Below are 25,581 nucleotides of genomic sequence, written 5' to 3' on the forward strand. Positions count from 1 at the left end.
TAATTGGTTGGCGCAGGGGAGGGGTAGTTGAAGATCGCAGAGAGAGGCCTTCGTCCTACAGTGGACATAAAAATGCGGATGATGATGATGACGATCGTGAGTAATTGCACCGAAAATATAGTCGCAACACAGAGCCCGTATAAAAAGCAGGAGTTCTGCTAAATATACGAGGGTGAGTCAAATGAAAGTGAGCCAATGCGAATATATGACAAACTGGGTACTTTATCTAAAAGTAGCCTGCATGAGCATTTAGACATTTGTCCCACTGACTAACGAGTCGTGTGATTCCCGTCTCGTAAAACTCCTTGGGTTGCTGCTTGAAAAATCTGTAACTGACTTTTTCACGTCATCGCCCGACACGAATCTGGTTCCCTTGAGCTGTTTCTTCAAATGCTCCAATATGTGGAAGTCGCAAGGCGACAGGTCTGGGCTGTATGGCCTGATGTTGCAGCGTTTCCCGCTTCAAGTTTGCCAGTTCTGCGTCAACCCTATTAGCTACGTGGACCTGGGCATTGTCGTGGAGCGAGATGACCCCATTAGTCTATCTTCTACGTCCTTTATTCTTGATTGCGACACGCAACCAATACGGCGTTTCACACTATCCTTAACGATTGAGAGTCTCTCCAGGCTTAACAAATTCGATCAGTAATGGCTATGACGATCTGAAAAAAAGCCAACACCTTTCCTGCAGAAATGACGGCTTTTGATTCCTTTGGAGGTGGTGAACTGGCATGTTTCCAGTGTAAGCTTTGCCGTCGTGTTTCAAGCTCCTAGTAATCACACCAGGATAAGTGCCCGGTCGCAGTTGCAGACAACAAGCCGTCACCCTCGTTGTGATACCGGATCAGATAAATCGAGACAGCGCCGAACATCTACATCTTCTGGCAGTGGTTCGTAATCTTGGGCAATCATTGCGCACACGAGAGCCGATAGCCGAGATGTTCGAGAATTGTAATTTTAACCGAACCGTGATTGATGTTCACACGCTCTTCCAGTTCATCAACGCTTATCCTTCGTTCTTGTCTAATCAGATCATCAGCCTTTGTAATTGTGTCACCGTGACCGCAGGGTGGCTTTGGCTTGGTCTTGGACCATCTTTGCAACTTTCGTGTCCTTCTTTGACCCACTTGCTCCAATGCTTCACAGTGGCTAATGGAATGCAATGTTCAACGTACACGACAGCCATACGGCAACTAATTTCTTTTTGGCAGACACCTTCAGCTGTCAAAAGATTTTGGACACCACACTGTTTAAGTTTTGAAGTGCCCATTATGTGACACAGCCATGTTCAATCCATTGTGTGAGAGCATTAAAGAACCTTTATCCTGACACTTGCGCATCACTTTTGTAAATGAGAGATGCCTCTGTGCTACACGCATGCTTCGCACGTATTGAAGTGAACCATTGTTGCACGGGGTTGGTTGGCTCACTTTCCTTTTAGTAAAGCAATGAAGGGGGCTAGTTGGTGAACGTTCATGATTATATTGAGCATAGTGTTATACTGATGATCTTAAGTGAATTACAGGACGTGGACGCACGTAGCGCTACGTACGTCCACGTCTTGTCTTTCACTTAAAATCGTCAGCCTAACACCAAGCGCAATATAATCATGAACGTTCACCAACTAGCCCCCTTCATTGTTTTGCTAAATGTTATTTCGGGTACCATAGGGCTTCTACATCCCTAACATTTCTCCGCTTCCTCTTACTTTATATTTAGTCAACAACATCGCGAAGGCCAGGCACAGAACCCGCACCCTCACGTACGCCCTGAACAACGGTCTGTCTTCACCTGTGTTGGCTGGGCTCGCCCCTACCAACATCGCCCCTACCGAAAAAACAGCAAGACGCCTATGCAAGATTCTTCGAATGGAAACGTGGTGACACATTCGTCTCTTCCTAGACCACATTGTGGCGATATGCAAGAAAACAATGGACTTAGCGGCTTCAACAGCAATGATCAGTTATTTCTACGACTTGGCAGAGTTGCATACCGAAAGCTTGTGGAAAGGCTCATTCAAGAGCCTCCCTAGAAGAGAGAAGTGTAAGCCTCAAGGAAGCGGTGCCATCAACCTATCCGGTAGAAAGATCCCCGATTATGTGCAACATACCTTAATGAAGGGACCGAAACACGCAATTTAACCTCCAGTGACGGCAGTACAGTTTCTGGCCATGGTTCGCTCAGTCGCGGAAAGGACCCCTGAGCCAGAAGAAGTGACTTGCATCAAAAAAGTTTTGACGGGAGTGTCGAAAAAGAGCCTAGTACCAAATCCCAAACCTGCAGGAACAAGCAGAGTGAATAGGTACCTCAAGAAAGAAAATCTAAAACTGCTTTTCTCAGACAAAACAGGCGCGTTTGTCGGAATGAACGTTCCTGAATACGAAAAATCCGCCCAAGAAGCGATCCGCGAGAATTTCGCGAAAAGCGACATTACATACAAAGCAATTGCAAAACTTAAAGCGAAGCCGGCAAAACATCTGAAAGCATGTGCTTGACAAGATTGGCAAAGCGCGTGAAAGAAAGCAAAGAACTCACTCTGAAGCCATTTTTCACGGTAAAAACCCGCAAAGAGGGAATTCCCTTTAGGATGATTATTGAACACCGCGGAACCTGGCAAAGATGCATCGTGGTCTACCGGCATGTTTGAACTACTTACCTTTCGACGGCCCGTTCTTGATCCGCAACTCTGACGAAGTTATTGCAACACTAAAGAGTAGCCCGCCGACGTGTTGTTTTTCAATAGACGTGAAGGACCTGTTCTACAGTGTCCCGAGGCCAGCGGTGGTACAAGCTATAGAAGAAGCCATCGACACGTTGGGCCGCACCAAATTTCAGGACGTGTGCAAGTGCAGTATTTCTAGTTTTGTGAACTTGCTAAAACTTTATCTACAGGGTGCATTTATCGAATATGATGACAGTGTGTATGAGCAGAAAAAAGGTATCGCTATTGGTTCCTGTATAGCTCCCGTGCTTTCCGACTTATTTTTGAGTGTGGGAGACAGAAAACTTGCCGCCTTTTTGAAGAAACTAACATAACTACCTGTTTCAGATATGCTGACGATGGGCCGTATAACGCAAAACTATTCCAATATGTTTTTATTACAATATCCTGACGTCAAATTTGCGTAACCGCCGACGCAAGCATCGGGCGGTCACCCGCAGGGTTGTCCGAACAAACCAATAAAATGCTTCCCTCGTTCATAGGGGCCACTTTTGTTTGCTTGAAGAACGAATAACATTGCCTGCACTGAGTGGATTGTCTTACCTAATTGGCTCACAAGAGGCGAGGAGCATGCCCGAAGGGAGAGGGATTCGTTGGGGCCGAGCCACTGCACTGAATATCGATAACTGGATGAAGAGGGTGGTGCCGGCGTCTGCGATTGGTCCGCTTTCTCTTACTTAGCTTGCGGTGGCTCGTCGACAATCGCGGCGACATGCATTGGAAGCTAAAGAACGATGTTAAAACGGATCCTCACCAAAGAAGAGTTGGCAAAACGAGGTCGTAAACGTGTAGAAACTTCTCGAAAACGTTGCACGGCCACGCAAAATGTTTTATTACACGCAAATAAACCCATGCTCTCCGCCAGGGGCGAGTAGCCAGTGCCGCAGTGATCGGTGGCAGCCATCTTTTATTCCTTTCGGAAAGGGGCAGCCTGCGGCTATTCAGAGGAAAATTCAGTTTTGTTCGGCATATTAATGCACCTTTAACACATACGTGTCACTTTGACGCGGTAAATTTATGCGGTTTTGTGACGTCGCGTGAGAGGCAGGTGATATGGGTGCAGCCCGAAAACCTTTGACCAATAGCGGAGGGCTAATGACAAAAAGACGCCGAATCAGAAATAACTATTTTTGTTTTGTTCGTTCAAATTATGCATAATCAGTGTGTACACGTCATGTCAGATGGGAAGCTATCGCGGTTTTCGTGATGTGACGTGCAGACAGGTGAAGTGGGGTGGTCCAAAAAAGTTTTTGACCAATCGCGGCGAGCTGATTGCAGAATTGGAATAGAAAAACTGGAAAAGCTTTATGTTATAGCACCCGATTATTTGGTGTGCATGAAAGAAAACTAAAGTGAACTGGATAGCGTAGAAACTGTCATCAGCATGTTCAAGAAAGCGCATGAAGGTCTAGAATTCACGTAAGAGACTCCTACCGAAGGTCGATTGCAATGCCGTCATAAACATTAGTTTCAGAGGCTCCCACATGTGCTGGTGCTACAAAACTAGAGGAGAAAAGGAAATCCTGAGGTACGACTTTTACCATTCTAAAATCATAAAAGGAGGCATCGTCAAGGCTTGCATCAGTCAAGCAGTTGAAAAATCAGGCTGCCATGCTGGGGGGGGGGAGGGGGGAGGGAGCATGGATGTACAAGTAAGCCGCTTTAGAAACAGTGGGTACTCGAACAGTATGGGGGTACAAATCTGCGAAAACATGTCGCCCGAAATTAGAACCAACAGAAAGAGGCGAAAAACACAGCAAAAATAAACATTGAAAAAAACGCGTGGTGTAGCCTTACATTCGTGGGTTGTCACATAGTATAAAAAAGACAGCCCAACGCCATGATGTTCAAGTACTGTTCTCCGCTCCGCAAAAACTTAAAGGCATGTGCAAGAGGGGGAACGCAGGATCCAAAGAGGGTAATCCAAGTGCTATGGTGTGTGAGACTAAGCACGTGAAAAAATATGTGGAATGTGCTACCTCAGTGGTTTACCAAATCCGAGTAGATTGCAGGAAAGTGTCTAAATGATAGGTTACGGGCGCATAAATACAAGTGCCAGCTTGTGACAGCGCCTAGAAACTTGGCTGCACACTGGAAACAATGCAAATGCACTCCGCTACTAGAAAACATCACAGTCATTGGCACATCAAAAACAAAAACGTAGCGGGAAATATGGGAGGCGCTTGCGATAGCTAGAGAAAAAATTGGAGGACGCTTAAGCTTCGCCTTCAAGAGTGGGACGCGACAGCGTTCCCGTCGACCCGCCAAGGGGTATAAGACAATGCGCTACGGCACAGCAATCACTTACGATGCGCCCCGCATCGGACTTAGCGCCCACCTATCACGCGGTGAGCGTCGAGCAACGCAGCGTTCGGCGCGGCAACGAAACGTGCGCCTGAGCGAACGAAACGAACCAAAGAACTCGGTGTCTCGGAGGGGAAACGATCTACGCCAGCCAAACGTCGTGATCGGCACGGGCAGAGAGATAGATAGTAATCTAAACCGGGAGCACGGCGAAGCGTCGTCAGGGGAGAGGGAGTCCCGCGACGCGCCTGGCAGCGGTCCCAATGCGCGCGCGGCGCGCCTCCTGTCGGGGCAGCGCCGTACATTGAGAGGAGGGGGTCTTCTGTGTTTGCCGCAAGATGGCTCTGCGTGTGCGGAAAGCGCAGAAGAAATGCAGCGGAAACGCACTTCGCAACTCGTGTAATTGTGACTTCTGTACGTTACATGTTCATAATTACCGATATACACCGCAGTATAACTTTCCACGGCTCGTTTCGAAGGCAACACCGCTTTCACTAGAGGCGCGTTTGCACCGCTTGAAAGCATCGAACTCGTGGCTGAGTGGTAGCGTCTCTGTCTCACACTCCGGAGACCCGGGTTCGATTCCCACCTGGCCAATCTTAGAAGTTGCTTTTTATTTATGAAGCGCCTGCCGTGATTTATCGCTCACGGTCAACGCCGCCGACACCGACACCGCCGCCGACGATACCGGCTTTTCTGCGACACGAGCTCCTTAACGCTATCGCGTTAAAAGAAATGTGCGCAAGCGCTCCGTCCGTCGCGCTTACCGAAGCTGACGTAGAGTTTGCCAGGCCGAACGGGTGGAAGTGGACGATGTAAGCCTGGCCCAAAGTACGATCACATGTCGTTACCTTGTCACATCTTTTTTATATGCCCTCCCCCCCCGCGCCATATCTGCTTGTATATAAGCGCTTTCTTTAACAGTATTAAACAGTTGGCGGTTGCGGTACGTACGCCCACGTCCTGTCCTGCACTTAAAATCCTCAGTGTAACACTAAGCGCAATATAATCATGTCACTTTCCTTTGAGTCGCCCTCGAAGATTAGAAATGCGGAGATCTAGCTTGATAAAAGTAAAAAAGTGTCACTGGAAACAAAGTTCACTTGACGTATACACAAGACCTCGCAAGAAGTTATTGACACGTGTACTTATCTTTATCGGGCGACCACGTTTCGCCGCTTAACAACTGTAATCGCACAGCGAGGGACGCGCCTGAATGTATCCGATGTTTCTGGAAAGTTATCGATGCTTCTACCTGGCTGTCTGTTGTCGCCGAACCTTGTGTTATCTGATTTCATCGCGTAACGCGAATGGTGTAGAACTTTGTGGAAGGCACACGGGTCCGAACGATTAGTCTGGAACATTCGACGACTGCTCTATAAAAGCCGACGCACTTGACCCGCTGATCAGATTTTCGACGATCGCCGACTGTGTTCGCCGCTATCGTTGTGCTTTAAGTGTATCCTGTTTTGTGGGCACAGGTTCGCCCAATAAAAGCTAGTTTTGTTTTTCACAGTACTGCTACTGTATTCTTTCTTCACCGTGACTACCACGTGACATTATTTAAATATACATTTCTGGAATAAATCTACGTATCTAATAAAAAGTTACTGCATACCGTGCGTCAAACCAGGCAAATAAACATCGTGGGTGACCACAGATTCACAGATCGCAGGCCCCCCTCACTCCATTTACCCTGATGTAACGCGCGTGACAGGAGGCGGCACGCTTCCTCTCCGCTTTTCTCATTTGCGCATGCAAGACTGAGCCACCATCGTCACTGGATTTATGGATGGAAAGTAGGAGCGTACCCTTTGAAACGGGGTGATGGCAGTTGCCACCATGATTAGCTTTTTATTTTTAACTGTGTTGTAAGATATTAAAATTCGCCATTTTCTTTAAATACGTCTTCCTATAGGTTTAACCTTGTGTCACTTCTCTGCTTTTGACCCACCAATCCTACAGACGCTTTTTGCTAATTTCCACCGCATATTTATTTACATGACTATTATTATATCTGAACCCTAAGGCCTCAGGAAGCGTGACTGTGCCCGCATCGACATTGGGATGGATGCCATCACATTTTATTATGAGGTGTTCTATTGTTTCTGCAGATTTGCTACACACAGTACATGTGTTTTTTTCTTCTAAGACATCCTGACCTAGCTTTAAAGAGTAGGGCACTGCCTATTGAGTTATCATAAAATGCCTCCTTCTTTATCTGCTGTTACCAGTATGGGCATAGTTCAACGCTATGCTTCTTTTCCATTGAATTTATTCAATATTTACCTTCCGCGTTTTTAACCTGCTTAATGCTCTGTCTTTCTCCGTCCTCGCGTCTGGCATACTTACTGGTTAGCTTCCTAGTTCTTTTCCGCCATTGTTAGTCAGCGCTATTTCTTCATAGGTATTTAAATACCTTGGCTTCCCACCTGTTATCGTCCAATTTCCTCGGGCGTTTTTCGTATAGTATTTTATTCTGAGCTTTCCGTGCTTCGAACGATGCCCAGCCCATATCGCCCTGCACTGCTTCGTTTGCGGTTTTCCCGTGGGCACCTAGTGCTAATCTTCCAACAGCTAGCTCTCTGATTTACTTCTAGTCTCGACTGATCTTCTGCCCTTAAGCACAGGACCGCATTCCCCAAAGTAAGCCCCGGCACCATTACTCCCTTCCAAATACCTCTCAGCACCTCATACCTGTTGTACCGCCACAATGCCCTATGTTTCATTATCCCGGCATCTCTTCGCCCTTTTGCTATGAGAGACTGTTCGTGCTTTTCCGTGTACATCTGCCCTTTGTTTATCAATGCCCCGAGATATTTGTATTCGGCCACTCGGGGTATTTCATGGCCCTGTATTGTAAGCTCCTGATCAGTTGTATCGTTGAAAAACATCTCACCGAACTTAGCTGCACTAAAACTGAAACCTAAACTGTCTCCTTCGTCTCCACAGTAATTAACGAGAGTTTGCAAATCTTCCTGGCTATCTGCTAACACTACAATATCGTCCACATACATTAAACCCGGCAGTCGTTGCTCAACAACTTTTCCGCCTATTCTGTACGACAGATTATACCCTAGATTTCTTCCTTGTAGCCTTCTTTCCATACTTATCATATAAAGAATGGACAGCAGCGGTGACAGAGGACAACTTGTGTGTACCTCGACAGTTGTCGTGCTTCACCCCCCCCCCCCCCCTCCGAACTCTTTCAGTCGCACATACAGCATGCGATGCGCGGTGACGATTTTATCGCCCTTGGACATTATACGGAACATGACGGCGACTGCTGGAATGCGTCTGGAGTTTTCACATAATTACTATCGTATTGTATAATAACAGTATCCGGCAACTGAAGCGTCCCGTGGCCCATTACTTCCCGCAAAAGAAGAAGACGTTAGGAAATCGAACTTTCACCACGCGGCAATTGTCAGCACCACAACAGTACTTTTTTTCTTTTGTGGGGCAGGGGCACGGAAGTGAAATAACGCAAAGGAAATCATGTTGACCGCAATCGAATGCCTGCTTTGGGCACTTACTACCAAAGGAATTTGAAAGAAAATGTGAGACGCTTGGTCCACAGAGAATCATACCCATACTGCTCGCAACCTACACGGGCGAGACAAAATTTTCAGGAGAGGTTGCACTCAAGCGAACGCGTTTTAATCTGTCGAGAACCCGCAGTGATGGCGGCGAGCGACTATGCATTGTTTGTTTTTGTCGTCTGCTTGTCAGAAAGCGTCCAAAACTCTGCCAGGCGAAAATTCACTTCACCAGAGAAAAACTAACGCGTATCGAAGTGCGCCGCATGGTCGACGGGGTAACACGAAAAAAAATGCATGTGCTCTGGCTGGCTCTCGCAGCCCGCGAGAAGCGAGCACAAAAAAAAAAGTGAAGAGGCTCAATATGCCCTCGCGAATAGAAATGAATGTAGAAAAATAAATAAAAAAGTAGTTACCTTTGCTGGATGGATGGATGGACGCAAAACTTTAATAAGGTCCTGAGGTACGCGACTGAGCGCGCTACGGGCCGCTCCCACGTTGGGACAGTCAGGCCTTGCCCGACCGCCGCATCGTGGGCCCTCTGGACAGCCCATAGTTGCGCCCCGGCATCAGGGCTCTGGATAGCGGAGAGCCACTTGTCTTCATTGATTTCTTCTGTGCCTCGTAACGAGGGGCAACGCCAGAGCATATGATCTAGGTTAGCGATGTCATTGCAATGCCTGCAAGAACTAGTGGCATAGGTGTCGGGATAAATTCTGTGGAATAAAGCCGGGCTGGGATATGAGCCTGTTTGCAGTAATCTGAGGGTCAATGCCTGCGCTCTATTTAACTTCTTGTGTGGAAGGGGAAACTCTCGCCTGCCGAGATAAAAGTGCTGCGCAATTTCGTTATATGTGGTCGGTTGATCTCTATTCTCCACCGCTGCGGGCCGGCGTTGGAGTTCTCCATGGTCGCGGAAAGGGAGACCTCGCGCCTTGGAGCAACGTTACTAGACTAGCTAGTCTAGTAACGTTGCCTTGGAGTGGGCCAGCTCGTTGAGGTTTGTGGGGCCTCCCGTGATGGCTCCCATGTGAGCGGGGAACCACGTGAGAGTGTGGCTGGTGATGCTTTTGCCGTCGAGGATGCGACAGGCTTCCTTACACACGGCGCCAACGCTGAAGGCGCGGATGGCTTCCCTGGAGTCGCTGAAGATATTGGCATGTCCGTCATCTAGGAGGGCCAAGGCAATGGCTACTTGCTCCGCCGCACGCGACGATGTGCTTCGTACCAAAGCCGCGTTAACGGTCGTACCCCTGTAGTTGATTGACCCTACCGTGAGTTACCTTTGCTGGCTTTAGTGTTTAAGAATGGATGCTTTGGCGCAGATAAAAAAAGTGTTGATATTATTTTCTGTGACGTGACGGCAAAAATGAACCACCGCAACACTTCGCCTCATCAGACCTCGCGGCGTGCTTTCGTCAACTTGTCTGACAGGGTTGATTTGGCTTGTCTCGTTGTATGGTCCGATGTATGGCTTTACAAAAGTCAATGCACCTTTGGCGTCAAATGTTTAAACAACATTACACCCACAAAGTTCCGGAATTGAAAATCTGAAGCACGACTTTGTAAATGTCAGTGCACCTTTCGCATCAGAAGTTTATGGGAACTTTATACCCATAAAGTTTGAGAATTGAAATCCACGTGCTCCGCAGATTCCGCGGCTTCAGCAAAATGCCTTGAACCTTTGTGCTCAGGTGGGGCTCCTTGCATTATGTGACTCCCGGTGCACGGGCGTTGGCGCGAAATTCAGCCCTATTTCGCAATGTTTGTGTTGAATGGTCTTCTCTAGTGTGAAAAGTCATTCCAGACACAATCCAGAATGATTTCCGGCACCGGGGATTTTTGATTTTTTGTTTTGATCGGCGGCGCATCAAAGCACGAAAATATTTTGGGGGGGAGGACCTGAAGCCCCATAAGACACCCCCCCCCCCCCCGGCTACTACCCTGGGGGTCACAAATTCGAGACAAAATAGCCATTTCCGCCAATGTTTCCCTTCAGTGCCTGCAAGTGCATTAGCCCATGTCTTCAGGTTGTATAGTCTGTAGGTTGTAAAGCAATAGACGTTGTATAGTCTCGAACACGCTACAGCGTTCACAGTTGTGACTGTCCACACTGTCGTTAAGATCGGCAAAGCGTTGAGAGAAGGCGAGGCTTAGGGGAATCCGGCGAAGCATATTTGCGTGACGCTTTCCTGACTCAATTCAGAATAACCTCCTTGGAGGCGTCATCGGTCCGCTGGACATTAACCTTTAATAGAATGCTTGGGCCTGCAGTATAAATAACTAGATGCATAAGCAAAGCGGGTTTAATAATACCGTTCAGTTATAACTCTGCACTGTACAGCGCATCATATGTAAATATATATATATATATATATATATATATATATATATATATATATATATATATATATATATATATATATATATATATATATATATATATATATATATATATATATATATATATATATATATATATATATATATATATATATATATATATTGCGCTGTACGGTGCATTCTATTATTATTGGTTAACAAGATGTCTTAGGACCGCAAAATTTTCCTAACCCCCTAATTCGCTAGCGTAGTTCATCAATGAATATTCGAAGAACTTGCTAAACTTTATTTCTGGTAATAGAGAATGCAAGAAAAGATTTGCGCAAAACACTGTGAGAAGTCATTTGTGTGAAACCTTTTTTATAATAATAAATGGTTACTGGTAAGTGGTGGGCTGAACCATAACTCCACTGATAACTCTCTCCAGCATTTGAAATGCACTCTATATTGTAAGAGTTAACTGGTCACCGTGGTTAAAAGAGGTTGTTGAAGCATGAACTCAACGCAGCGTATTACACACACACACACACACACACACACACACACACACACACACACATATATATATATATATAGAGAGAGAGAGAGAGCGCATTTCAAATTCTGGAGAGAGTTATCAGTGGAGTTATAGTTCAGCACACCACTTACCAGTAATCATTTATTTTTATAAAAAAGGTTTCACACAAATGACTTCTCACAGTGTTTTGTGCAAATCTTTTCTTGCACTCTCTATTTCCAGAAATAAAGTTTAGCAAGTTCTTCGAATATTCATTGATGAACTACGGTAGCGAATTAGAGGGTTAGGAAAATTTTGCGGTCGTAAGACATCTTGTTAACCATTTCTCTGTGTAAAGCCGTCAGGCCGTGAGACTGTGTAAATAAATAAGAAATAAATATGCATTACATGCCTGTGCTCACATGAATCCTTGAAGAGCGAAATTATATAGGCGATCTCGCCCTAATTGTACCAGGAAACTATCGGTACACCACTAACTCTCTCAATGAATTAAAGAAAGATCAATAAGGTGACGCTTGCCGACGCTGACTGAAGAAAGCTACAGCGAGAAATGACTACGAGGAAGGGGGCAGTCACCATATTGTGACGAGGAACGGTGTGAAATGTTTCACGCGAACTTCCACATTCGAGTAGAAGGTGATATCGTATTACAGCTTTCTTTGAGAATGAACCAGTTCGTTGATAGCGACGAGAATAAAGACACGCTAACCGAAAGAACTCGGGAGCATTTCTGCGAAAACTATTTAAGGTATAACGATTGCACAAGAACGTAGTCGAGACGAAAGGATAATTTATTGTATTTCACAGTTTGACACAATTCAACCGAAGAATATGTTTCCAAGACATTTAAACATCAAGTTAAAACGTTTGAACATAAATCGCCTGATGTTGGACCTTAGATTTCAAACCGTCAAAACTGTGTTCGCTGTTACCATAAAACGTCACCGATGGCGCTTCAAAGCTTAAGTGTGTGCATATGATTCCTTGCCGTCAGACCGCGGAAACCTTGCACAGAGCTTAACACATAGACTACTAGAATAAATTATTATAGTAATCACTTCAGCCGCCAATGTGACGATTTATTCTAGGGCTGCACAACACACTGTCCTCGGCCCGATACTAGATTTCTATGGTTTACTGATGCTGGCCATTACCGCAAGGCCATATTATCAATTTTTTCTTCGCCAAGAACTGCACACGAAGCGAGCCCTTTCTGTGCTTGGTTTCTTCCCCAATACCATTGTCTATTTTTGCAGGTTCTCGTGATTTTGTTCTGTAGTAAAAAGCCGCTGCCAGATAACGCAATACAGCGGCAATCTGTGTTTGAAGACGTACTGCCGCTAAATAACAGCAACTCGAGGATTAGCGACACCCCTAATAATTGCTTCCATACCAACGAATCACCCAGATATAAAACGCACGATTGGCGTTTTATTCAGCGCTTCTTTTAACCAGCGTCATGTTCTGTCCACCGCGAACAGGTTTCTCTGTCGCTGTTGTCGCTGTGCGTGATGCTGTTCAACGTTCTTCAAATGACTGTTTCATTCGAACGCTGTGTGGAGTACAGTGAGCTCCCTCCAGAGGTATGTAAATCGAAGCAGAAGCTCCTAACGGTACTCATCACTTCGATTGAGTCAGTGTGTGTAAAAGTCTAGTGTTTCCTGTCTCTTGTGTTATTTAAGCAATATATCTTTAGAATACATACCATGCTATTGAAACCCCTTCGTGCATAAATAAAAACGACTTGCTTAAAAAATACATATATGGAGAACGTAATATCAAAACCTAATCAAATACTAGGTTGCATGGAAATAAAAATTTGCGTGGCTACAGCTTCACTAAATATACTAATTACGAAACTACCTACTCCGCATGCAGAACACTCATCTCCAGAATAGGATCCGCATTGTTCTGTAACGGTTCAAGCTTTGGAAGCAGTTTAAGGTCATTCTTGAGGTTTCGTATATGGTAAATGGCTTTGCAGTGCTATTGTACAAGATATAAAAGCTACCCGTTATATCAGTTTCTCGCCCACTGAGGCCGGAAAAGCAAGCATACCAACATCTTGGTTTTTTTATTATGTACTACGTTATCATTAAACAGCCTTCTCATTTTTGTTCATTCATTTAGCACCATTGCACCCTCTCCTTCTCTTGACCCACCTCTAACCTCACAGGTTAGCAAGCACTTCTTTTGCTAAAATTATAGTAGATCACAGCAGCAAAGCCGCACATACGCATTCGTCACTGACGCCCTGTTTTAAAAGCACTGTCAAACCAACTGTTATCCCTAGTGTCGTATTTTTGTGTGTTCCTTACATTTATTCAATTCATTTGTGTTTTTTTATAGATATATATTAACTTGGACACCTTGCTTTTTGTATAAGACATTTAAAACCTGAAGATTACAGAAATAAGAAATGTCTATTGCACAGCTTGCTTAAACCACTGCCAAGAATGATGAACGTCGCAAAGACTGTAGAACAAAGGGAAGCAGTAAGAGTGCCTTTTAAAAACACCAAGTAACAAAGAGCTCATTTTTTCTTTGCAACTGTACAACCGAAGTGAAGTGGAGGCCCGAGTCTAGCAGCAATCAACAGTTACTCAAAAATTCCATTCGTTCTTATTTTCACCTAATGAAATTTAACATTTATTTGTTTAGGTAATGAATGGAACCACAACAGGAAATGGACGTTATAAAGGGAAGGGTATCATAAACGTTACAAGTACACAATAAGATCATCTAATCTTACAATGTCATCTAATACCTAAAATATTTGCTTTGATCGTTGACCAATGCTGATTGCAATTATTGGCTGTGCATTAACGGATGACGGCAAAAATTACTATTTCCTTACAGTAGAATTCCCGCTTTTTGAGTGCGTTCTTCTCGTTGTGAAATGTAATCGGGAAAAGAAATTAGTTTAAAACACCGAAGCGATTGGTAATGCAGTTATAAAAATTCGAAAAGCGAAATACCTTTATGCAAGTTGAATGAGGTGGCAAAATTACGTTTAATTTTCGAAATGGGTTTGCTATGCGGTTATAGTTATAAAACGAACAGAATTAACTTGTATTATTTTTTGCAATCAATCAGCCCAAATTTGTAATGAAATGGTTGCCAGAAACCTCACGAAAATAGGGCAAGGCGAATTAACTGTGTTTGCATAGCTGGTTGCATATACATAACTTCGTGCGTGAATAGCCACAAAAAGACACACAAAACACATGACATGTGTCTGGATCTTCTTTAGTTCTGGTTTTTGTGTGTGTGCGAACTAGCTTTCTTCTCGAAATTGCGATAACATTCTCATGAGATGTATCCCATCGTTGTACAGAGCATTCGCGCTTGGAGGAGTGGGTAATTTGAATAATCGTAATTTCGTTTATCACAGCGATTTAGGAAAGTTGAGCGAAATGGAGTGTAGCATTCGCTTAACGTTTATAATTATGTGCGCTGTGCGGATGTTTGATTGGATTAGCGGCTATGTGTATGCCAACTTATATAGCTGCGCCAGCTGCGCACGTCCATGTACGAGCTCATTATTTTATGTGTGCCTTAAAACGGCACATTGTCCCATAGGTAGTTATTTACGTGGTTTAAACCCGAGGCGTTCGCAGCCTTTGAGAAAAGCGTTACGCTACATTAAGAGACTTGCGCCAAACATTAAAACGACAATGAGAAATTGAGTGTATTGTCGTGCGAGAACTAATATGTCAATTTTCATTATTTAACATAAAAAATAATCGTATTATTATTTGCATGTGTTTTACGGAATCAGACACCTTCTAGGCACAGTGAAGTAATCGTTTAATGGCAAAGCTTACGGTGGCTGATGGGAACTGAGGAAACGTTGTCACGCGTATGAAGGACACGTCCTGGCTAGATATCTAATCTGTATTATAGCAATTTGCTTAAAGCTGTGGCAAGGCTGCGAAGCTTTGAACGCATGAGATGCCAGTTTGTGTTTCTTGCGGCAATTTCTTTGTCTAGTATGGATGTTTTAAAAGGGGACACCATGGCAGCGGGGTCGTTAAGAGTCTCCCACTAAACTTAGACTGTGTGGATAATGGTGCGTCGTAGGTGCTCAAGGAGGCCGTAGCGCGCATGGCTCTGGAGTGATACTGCATCGATGTGTCGATCGGCAAAGAGAAGTTCACAACTGGGAACGGAAAGTGAAAGTGCACACATACTTGTTTCTGCACTTTTCAACTGCTTAAGCTTTCTGAGAGAACTAAGCGTTTTCAACCTTTGTGCAATATGTTGCCGGCGAGTTATTTTATGGAGCATCTTCCGCAACATTGCAGTGTGGATCGCTGAGGTGGCATATTAGACCGAAGTATCGTATCGCAAATTCAAATTTGTATAAGAGAACTTGAAGTGGCGGGAAGAACTAGCTCCATTCATCTCATTGTGCTGCAAACAAATGTTTCCGGTGTCTGTTTTTCAACAGAGCGACGTCCCAACAAGCAGCAACGAGACAAACGTGCCACCGACGCAATGCCCAACTGTTTGGCCAAGCTCGGGAATGATTCAATTTCAGAAATACTCTGCTTCTTATCGCCCTGGTGTACTTCCCAACGTACTCGAGGATGTTACATTCGACGTCAAGCCATTAGAAAAGGTACGTGAGTTAGTTGTGAGCTCTCTGCCAAGGATATTCGTGAAACTGCTTCCCCATTTAGCTTGAGGAAAAAAAAAGCCTTCTTGACGTTTGAAAAGTTCCGCATTTTCTGAAAATTTTCTAAGCGAATATGGTGACTAGCAGGTGTTCTTCAGCCAGTCAATAATAATAAATTAGGTTATGGGGTTTTACGTGCCAAAACCAGGATATGAATATGAGGCCTTCCGAAGTGGGGGACTCCGGAATAATTTTGATCACATGGGGTGCCTTAACGTGAATCTAAATCTAACCGTACTGGTGTTTTTGCATTTTGCCCTAATTGATATGCGACCGCAACTCACAGAAAAAGCATTTGCGTAGCTTCGAAGACCATATCGCGCTATTGATTAACAGTTGTGGTTTTTATCACGTTTCATGATTGACCAAGTGGTCTGTGCAGGAGGTACTGCAGCCTAAATATTTTTTTTTTTACGTTTCGTTTTAATAAATCAGTTCCGAGTCAACGTTCGATTGTCTTACTGGCAATCCTCTCACGCTGCTCTCGTTTTACAGCGCAGCTCTTAGGCGCCCATTCCTGCGTTAAGCCTCGGCGTAACTGAACGAACGTGCATAGCGAAGGATGAAAGAGCCAACGCAGAGCGCAGCGGGGGAGGAAAGAAAGGCGATAGCGAAGAGAGACCGAGGAGGAGAGCGTAGGATCAGGTTGCAGCGGAACCATGAGGCGGAAAACAGGATGAGGAGGGTATGGCGAAAGCTTCAGAAGGAAAGCGTTGTGCCGCGCAAGAGAAGTTCTGCGACGAGATGACGCCAGATTAGCACGGCTTCGTCTGTGCACCGATGAGCCCATCGATAAGGCATTCGGCGAGCGCGTCCACCGACACCATATATGGAAACAAAGTGCCGCATGAGCGGAGGTCTGCCTGCGACGGCTGCTGTGAATCGCGTCTACACGTCACCCACGCCCTGCCTCTCGAAATCACCTGCTTGGCGCGGCAATTGCGCCACACTTTGCTCCGTTTGCAATGTGCCGCATGAGGCAAATTGTCCGTGCCGCTTACGCTACTCACACCTTTATCTTGCTAACATAAACCATGTAGTTATATAAGCATAATACAATATATTATCACGCGAGATGGAAACATGTATAGAGCTGCGCTCTAATTTCGCGTTAGGAAGTATCGTATACGTCAGGGAATTATTTCTTTCTTTAAAAAAATGCTTTTTGAGCGCGTGCTTTTCAAGCACGAAAAAAAAAAAACCAAGCCACCACTCTGCATTTATTTAGAAATACGGATGAAAATGTCTACTGATTTGTCGTGCGGCAACTACAAAGAGCGCATATTTCCAGCACACTGTCGGCGCGGTGGAGTATGTCGACGTCACTTGTGATTCCCATCTTGTCACTGCTTCCTGGGAGACCACTCTTTCTTCCTTATTATCAGAAACATGGGCTGAGATGTTCTCCTCTAGTTTACATATAGATAAAGCTTAACAACACAAAGAAGAATTTATTTATTTATTTATTTACCAATTCGAATATTTATTTGTTTATTTATTTTATTCCCAACACTGTGGGCCTTTCTCGTGCTATTACAGGATGCACGTTTGTTAAAAAGATGGAAAAATGACCAGCATACAGAATACTAGTGGCTTTAAATACATTGTCGAACCATGATACAAATAGTATGCGAATAACACATCGCTCTTGCTAATATACTGCCTAGTGTTCTACCTAAGTTAAGAGAAAAACAAAGAAAGACACCATGAACTCCCGCAACCGAATTTCCTGAACCCTTATTGCGAACTTTGCATACACAACCAGTTTGCCACGCATGGAACAAACAGAAAACAATAAGGGTGTAAAGACTGTGATGGCAACACAGAAGCAGCATTAAATAGAACATATACACGCCAATAATACACAAACTTAAAAAATCCGGTGGAAGCCATCTCACGATTAATGGCAACGTTAATGCGATTAGCACTGAAGAGTATCGACACATGGAATTGCCAGCGCCAAAAGGCGTCAGAGATGGATGGATGGATGTTATGAGCGTCCCCTTTGGAACAAGGCGGTGGACTGCACCACTACGCTCTTGCTAATATACTGCCTAGTGTTCTACCTAAGTTAAGAAAAAAAAAACAAAGAAAGACACCATGAACTCCCGCAACCGAATTTCCTGAACCCTTATTGCGAACTTTGCATTTGTACGACTCCGTTTTTGGTCATTTGCCTACTTTTCTTCCACCAATCTTCCCATTGCCTCTTACTTACTCTTACATGCGCTCCTCACGTATGAGGAGCGCATGCGCCATCTAGAGGCGCTGGCGAAAAAAATGTGCGAGTGCCCTCGGAGAAGAGACGTGTGGCACGCCGGTACGGGGCGAACGCCGAGAATTCTGCCCCCGCCTGCCGCCCACCGACAAGTGGCACACAACGTTCAGCGGCCCAAGTCGGTGAGAGTTTCGTTGAAGAGCGGCACATGGCCACTTGCATTCGCGGCGCAGCCTACTAAAGTGACCGGCTACTGCTGTCCTTGAGGAACCCTTGTGAAGCGCGCATTCGACTCTGCTCAGCACGGCGGAAATTTCGAAAGGTGCTTTTAATGGCACATCGGTCGGTCGGAATGCAGCCGGGCTGCTCTACCGCCGCACTGCTGCTACGGCGCGCAGCCACCGACTGCACACGCTTCGCCGTCCATTAGCGGCGCCGTAAATTCGCGCAATTTCGTTTCTGCCAAACATGGGAGAAATTGAAAGGATCTTTTTTCTTTGCCATTATGCAGCTGCACATTTCCAGTGGTAATAAGTTACTGAAGTAGGCGTCAAAGACGTCCAATGAGGAGCGGCACATACCTACTGGCACATAACAAGTGACCCAAGTGTTTGTTTTGAGCCCTGTTCCCTCAGAACAGCCGCCCTTTTCTCTTGTCATTCGACCAGAGAATGCACAGTGAACCAGGTTGATGGTTAAATGGTTACATACACGCGCACGTCCGGAAAGTATGTAAGGTACGCTGAGAATTCTGATCACATTAACAGTGGCAGCGCAAATGTCTTTTCAAAGAATCACATTACAATGCGCATCTTTGAATACAATGATGTTGAGTTTATCCTAATCATTTGCCTAAGAATTGTCGGGGTCAAAGAAAGGCTGACGTCATCGCCAGAGCACGGGAACTCTGAGCTCGACGTCTTCCTTAATCCATTTTAAAAAATGGGACGTAATTTCAACTACGCGGCTGCAACATACCCTGTCTCTCAACACGTATACAGAAGAAAGAAATCGTACACCTCGGTGGCTTTGCCCATCAGCAGGCAGTGTAAATTATTGTAACCACTTTTCCAGGTAGGAGTGGTCGGCCGCACCGGTGCTGGCAAGTCCTCCCTTGTACTCGCACTTCTGCGCATGCTCAGACCTTCTGAAGGCCACATCCTCATCGATGGAGTCAACATCGCCAACGTGCCACTTCGTAAGCTGCGCAGGAGTATCACAGTCATCCCGCAGGTAATCACGTGAAAAAAAAAGCCTTTCTATGCAAACTCGTCTAAGCTGACACAAATCCACGCACTCACGTAATCGTACGAATCACGATCAAGACAGTATAGTGACGACCGCATGAAAGTCGTGCGAGCAGACTTCCAGCACTCTGACCGTCGACTAAGAAACTGACAGTTTTGCATTTACGGAGTTTTAGGGTCTTACAACACACTCTTTACAGTCCTCACCAATATCTTCATATGGTCTAACCGACTCTCGCAATGCTTCTCCCCCCCCGCCCCCCCCCCCACCCAAATGACTGTCCAAACCTCCAACTGGCCCCCAGTTTCGTTACCGTCAATGGGCTCAGTACAAGGCAATGGAAGCATGCAGAACCATCAACCGAAAAGCCAAGCCTATCTGGAAGCAGTAACACATAACACGTCAACGTCTGTTTGCCAATTGAGTTGCTTTGGGCATCTCCCTTCTCTATAGCCAAATACAAATACTGCCTTGCAAAGAACGCTTCGAAAGTCACGCGTTCCAACAAATTGCATTACTTCAACAAGTGTTTAAATATATATTTCGAAATAGTCAAGTCGTATTAGAGTATCTTAATTATTTTGCCTAAGCCGCGCACGAGATTTATTTGTATGTAACCAGCATCTAGAGCGTGCAGAAATGCGTACTTAATTGTTGTGCCATTGACAACAATAGTATAAAGGCCACACATGTGGCCTGCTTAACTGTCATAAGTAGAAATATGATATAGGCGTTTCACAATGCGTGGGCATATTTTGGTACTCCGAAAACTGTCGCTGTGATGAGCCTGTGTCCATAGCTCTCAAAGTAAATGCGGCTGTTTTTGGTGAATCGCCTGTTCTTTTTCACAGTGGTCTGATTTTGCTTACGCCTTAATTTTGAACTGTAATGCTCTCTTTCCCTTCCCTGCCCCTTCTTCAAAAAAAAAGAAACATAGAACTGCGAAAATTTTGGCTAAATCGACTTGTCTGCACAGCGCAAAAGACAAGGACAGAATAAAGGGCACAACGCGGGCACTAACTTCAACTAAGCTTTACTGGCGAGACCGCCAGAACTTTAGATCTGAAACCAAAAGTCATCCACAAACCGGAAAACTTTTTCAACCACTCTGTTATCAAGGCGGCTAGCAAGAAGTCGGTCATGGTAAGCAAGAAAACTGTCGCCTAATATTGGTGCTATGCATTAACCAATGCACACACCACTTTTTTGAAAATGCAGTGCACTCCCTTTAAGACGAACTTGAAGGGACTATGAGAATTTGTTCGTCTTATCAGAAGAATAATTGAAAACATTACCAGGTGCATCCAAACATCTTACTTCTAAATGGTAAATGAAGTAGACTTAAAACGGGAGAAGAATGCCATAAAAAAACATTTATTTAGCTGAATAGGCAGCTGTTTTCAAGTGGTACTCTTGCTTGGTTTCATCCAGTCCGTGATGGATGTTTGGTGCTTCCGTGCAAATCGTCGAGCAGCTACAGACGATGTCATCTCACCTAAGGAACTCAAAAATTCTTCTGTGCCTTCGTGCTGCTGAAAAAAAGTTCACCGGGGAGTTAAAGCAGGCATCTGCTGCCTCACAGGCCATCGGCGCAGGCTCTGAGCTAGGCAAAGTACGAAGGATCGCGCTGAGCCTGCGGCCAAAGCAACGCAACCTGGAATAAAGCTAGGTGACATTGAGCGAAGTGAGAAAGGAGAAACGATGCGAAGCGTTGCGGAGGAGGAATAGGTGGAATCACGCTGGGTTGACTTGCTCTGGCAGTTGCTACAGGTTTCGATGGCGATACGGTCGTACCGGATTCTCGTGATAACATCGTCCTCGCGCGCCGTACGCCGTGTGTGCGAGTGCGCGCGTTTGACACGATGAGCCGACGATGACGCCTGAATCTCGTGTTCGCGAACGAGGAAGAGGGGAAGGGGGGAAGAGGGGAAGAGGGGAAGAAGGAACGAGGAAGATGCCGTCTCCCGTCGCGCGCATGGCAGCGGCAGGAGAGGGAGGGAGGTGGTGTACTTCGGCGGTGCGCGGTCCCGTGTGCTTTGTAGCTTGATCGCTATCTGATTTGGGGGCACAGTCTAGTTGGGCCGATGGCTCGTAGTTTGTCGTGCTCTGTGTTCTCGCCGCTTAGCTTGCGCTGAAATGATAGACAGCACGAAGGTTACTTCGCTCGCTGCTGCGGCTGCGCTTCCTCTCGCCAGCATTTGACAGCGAGCATCCGCGGTCATTGAGTGTGATATGTTCATATTTTGCGTGCTGACACCATGCTAGTTAATTTAGTAAGAGCATGTTCACAAGTGAGCGTTATACTCCTGCGGCTGATGTGCATGGCGCCGCCGCGCGAGCCCTTTCTTGAATACGATCTGCGATGCGGACAGTCTAGGCGCACCTAGGGCCGATAGCTTGGTGTGCACTTTAGCATCCACACGCTTGTGCGTCAACCGCGTTCACGAAGTGAAACGTCACCGTCTTTTTTTGTTTCCTCCTCTTGTTTTCGCCTCTGTCCTCGGCTGATGTGTGCTGCAGGCGCCCAGTAGGGTGCCTCGATGCGCGCGCCCCTTGCGCTGCGCAACGAGGCACCCTAGTCTCCAGTATCGGTAGCAGGGGCGGTCACTCTGAATGTTCGTCTTAACCGAAGAGCACGTCGGAGTCGGTTCGCCTTAAGCGGATTTTTTTGCATGTAGTCTATGGAAAACAGAACAAACGTCCCCGTGTTGTACCTTCTATGCGAGAATTCGTCCTAACGGAGTTCGTCTTAACGAGAGTTCACTGTAAATGTGTTCATTCCATGAGGCTCATGTTGATCTTAAGTAGAATCCAAGCACCCCAAGAAAGCCGTTCAAGGTCATCTTGACATTGACTACGCAGGCTGCCCTTGTGTGCCCGAAATTGAAAAAAAAAATACGTCATAATCTCCAGACACCGAGAACAGCTTACCCGTGAAATCAGCATACTTACCCTTTGCGTCAGCATACCGTCTATTGCCCTCACCAAAAACAAAATAAAGTATCTGGCTGTGATGAAATAGGAGTTTATGAGATATATGACATTATGCAAAAGCTTTTATTACTCTTTGCTCATGTCTATACTATATCGTTTTGACTGTTTCTTAAATAAACCTTAGTTGACGTCAGCGCCTGTGTTTAGTACTTTCTTCTGTCCTCACTATTAGCGCAGTGAAGTCATGTGGATATTGGATCACCAACTCGCCCAAGCTTCTAGTTCATAAAATTCTGGCATCATAAGCATAAATTCGTCTCGCCATGTTGCTCATCAGTCATCAAAGGACCAGTCAATTCGTCGTTTATGGCGTTGCATGCAGTGAAGCTGAATTACACTTTAAATAATCTCATCGACAACGCAGGACCCAAGTCTTGTGAGAGGAACGTTGCGAACAAACCTTGATCCCACAAACTCTCACTCTGATGAGGACATCTGGGAAGCACTGGAACGTTCGCACCTTTCTACATTTGTGTCGTCTGATGCGAAAGGGCTTCTTTTGGAGACTACAGACGGCGGCACAAATCTGAGGTGAGAGCAGCATTACTGAAAACACGTTTTTTTATGAAGCAAGTATCCTATCTATAAGCTGACTGTGTAGCGGGATGTCTTGGTTATATCACGATAGCGCAGGTTGATTTGGCAAACTATTTAGATTGCTTATGTAATACGTCTTTTTTTCTAAAGTGTTCTGTGCCAGTATTCAGTTGGTAAATACTTCGATAAAGTTTGAGCATTATTCATTTGTTTGTTGACATTCTTTTCCGTCTTATCCATGGACTACAATGAAGTTTGCACCCCATATTAATTTTTGTACTAGTGCTATCGAGCGCTAATCATGTGCGATTCACAATTCAGGCATTATCGCGCCCGAATGTACCAAAGCAATGTTCTATTCATTTCCCTCATGTAGTGTTCTAACGGGCCATTAGTGTATTCCAAATAAAAAGAAGCAGCTTGCTATGTTTATCACTAATTCTTCCTATTTGCTATGGACCCCACAAACATTAACATTTCTTATGCTAATGGCTCAAGGGGGATAACACTTAACGGTGTTTAAAATGTGTGCTCATTTGAATAAACTTCTCAGTTACGAGTCAGCGAGCGTCCTGTCGTCTTCGATTCGGTCCGTGCATTCTTGCGCTGTACATCAGTTGGCACAGTTAATGGCTGTCTATCCGAATCTGTTTACCTGATGATGTCAGTAAGGCTATATTATCCTTGCACAAGAAAAGCACTAGCTAGAAGAACACAGGAAGAGAAAACAGCGCAGGCACTGCGTTCTTTCTTTTTTTTTTGTGAACCTGCAGATAGCACTGATTTATTTGGAATGTTGCTTACTCAACTAGCCCAACTTTGCACTCTTGTATGATCGCGTTGTCCTCGCTCTTGTTTTGTAAATATTCTTGCTTTGTTCATGTGCTGATCCTGAAAAACGAGATCGGTGACGTGTTCACATTCACCTCAAATGCGGTTTATGTACTTGGCTATGCCGACGACATAACCTTGTTCTGAGTTAAGAGGAAAACTGTAGAAGCTACCTTTGACATAACGCAGCATTTTTGTGCGGTTGGAATACCCATGGACTGAAATCCCGCATTTCTGATTTTTGCTAATGCGTTTTCGACAATCGATTCCACATTCTTGTCTGTGAACGAAACCTACAGAAACCCATGCGGCTCTCAGGCTATCAACTATATGTGTCATCGACTTGCAATGATGTTAGCAAGGTGGTAATCTACATGCGGTGTGAAGTTACCTATGTTGTTCATGCAGCGCGGCCTCATGACAGTAATTGCGATGTTTGTTTGAACGGGAAAAGCACAAACTTGTGCTTACTCTAGCGGTCGCTTACCTTTCTCCATCAAGTCGTTTCCAGAGACGGAGACTGAGTGACATTTTAGATATGACTTCTGGTCCATGGATTGTTCTTGGGGACTTTACCGCCCATCATTCAATTTGGGGAAGCGTCAATGTGAATTTCATAGGAAGAAACCTCGTTTAGTTTGCTTGTGACCATGAACTTTGCTGCGTAAGCTATGACAGTCTCACGTTTCTGCGTGGCCGAACGTGTATCAGTTGCTCAGAGAGCTTTTGTCTCACATGTCTCACTGGCAGCGTCTATTGGTTCGCAGATACAGCAACCCATAGCAGTGACTACATTCCTACCCACCTGAAGATAAAGGGCCTTGCACAATCAGCTTCATCAAATCTTCAACAAACAAAACACTGGTCCGTGTTTAAATCCCTTATAGAAGACGCATGCCACGAATGTTTTTCGTCCACACTAGAAACTCAGATCGCCAAGGCTATGCAAAACGCTATGTGTTGAACGTGGCCATTGAAGCAATACGCGCATTTTGAGGCGAAAATACAGCACCTCCGTGCAATCCGCCGGCAAGCGAAGCAACCATACATACGGACGAAATCAGTTTACGACCTTAGAGAGGCCAGACGCATTAAAAAACAAAATTCACCGTCGCACTACTGTGCTGCAAAATCAACGTTGGAAATCTTTTTGTCAGTCTCTCGATGCGCGTAAACCTCTGTCGGTTGTCTGGAGAACTGTCCAGGGACTTCGACCAGCTCTTATGCAGTGCCGTACATATAAATCTCTAGGACGCTCAGGGATCGCCCAGATCTAGGATGCTCAGCGATCAAGGACGCCGAAAAGTCGACGTAGCAGAAGATTACCGACCAAGGATCGCGGGCCCGATGTTCCAGCCTTGCACACCTATTCCTATTCTAACCCCTTATTCCCGAGACCCTCGTACGGACGCTCCTTTCTCCATCGAAGAGCTGGAGATTGCACTAGCTGGGTGCAGGCAATCTTCGTCACCAGGACCCGATGGCATAACATACTTTGCGCTTGCAAACCTTTGTCCAAAGGCCACAGATGCACTTCTTGGCTTATGCAACGCATCACGGCGTGATGGCTTGGTCCATACCACGTACTATCTGCACTATCTGCACCTAAAGTGGTCAATGCGTCTTGATTCCGCTTTCGCGAATAAA

General features: G+C 45.4%; 1 protein-coding gene across 7 annotated transcripts in view; it reads left to right on the top strand.

Moving 5' to 3' along the window:
* LOC135913793 (ATP-binding cassette sub-family C member 2-like) overlaps window positions 1–25,581 on the top strand; it is a 272,909-nt gene that overhangs the window by 231,358 nt on the left and 15,970 nt on the right. For 6 of the 7 annotated variants that reach the window (XM_065446480.1, XM_070541305.1, XM_070541304.1 and 3 more), the window contains 4 exons: window positions 12,907–13,008; window positions 15,879–16,049; window positions 19,399–19,557; window positions 22,931–23,097. In XM_065446480.1, coding sequence (XP_065302552.1) covers window positions 12,907–13,008; window positions 15,879–16,049; window positions 19,399–19,557; window positions 22,931–23,097 — 599 coding nt within the window. The remainder of the gene's footprint in view (window positions 1–12,906; window positions 13,009–15,878; window positions 16,050–19,398; window positions 19,558–22,930; window positions 23,098–25,581) is intronic. The other variant, XM_065446481.1, reaches the window with a different exon arrangement.

Source organism: Dermacentor albipictus, chromosome 6 (assembly GCF_038994185.2).
Source record: "Dermacentor albipictus isolate Rhodes 1998 colony chromosome 6, USDA_Dalb.pri_finalv2, whole genome shotgun sequence".
In the NCBI taxonomy this organism is placed as follows: Eukaryota; Metazoa; Arthropoda; class Arachnida; order Ixodida; family Ixodidae; genus Dermacentor; species Dermacentor albipictus.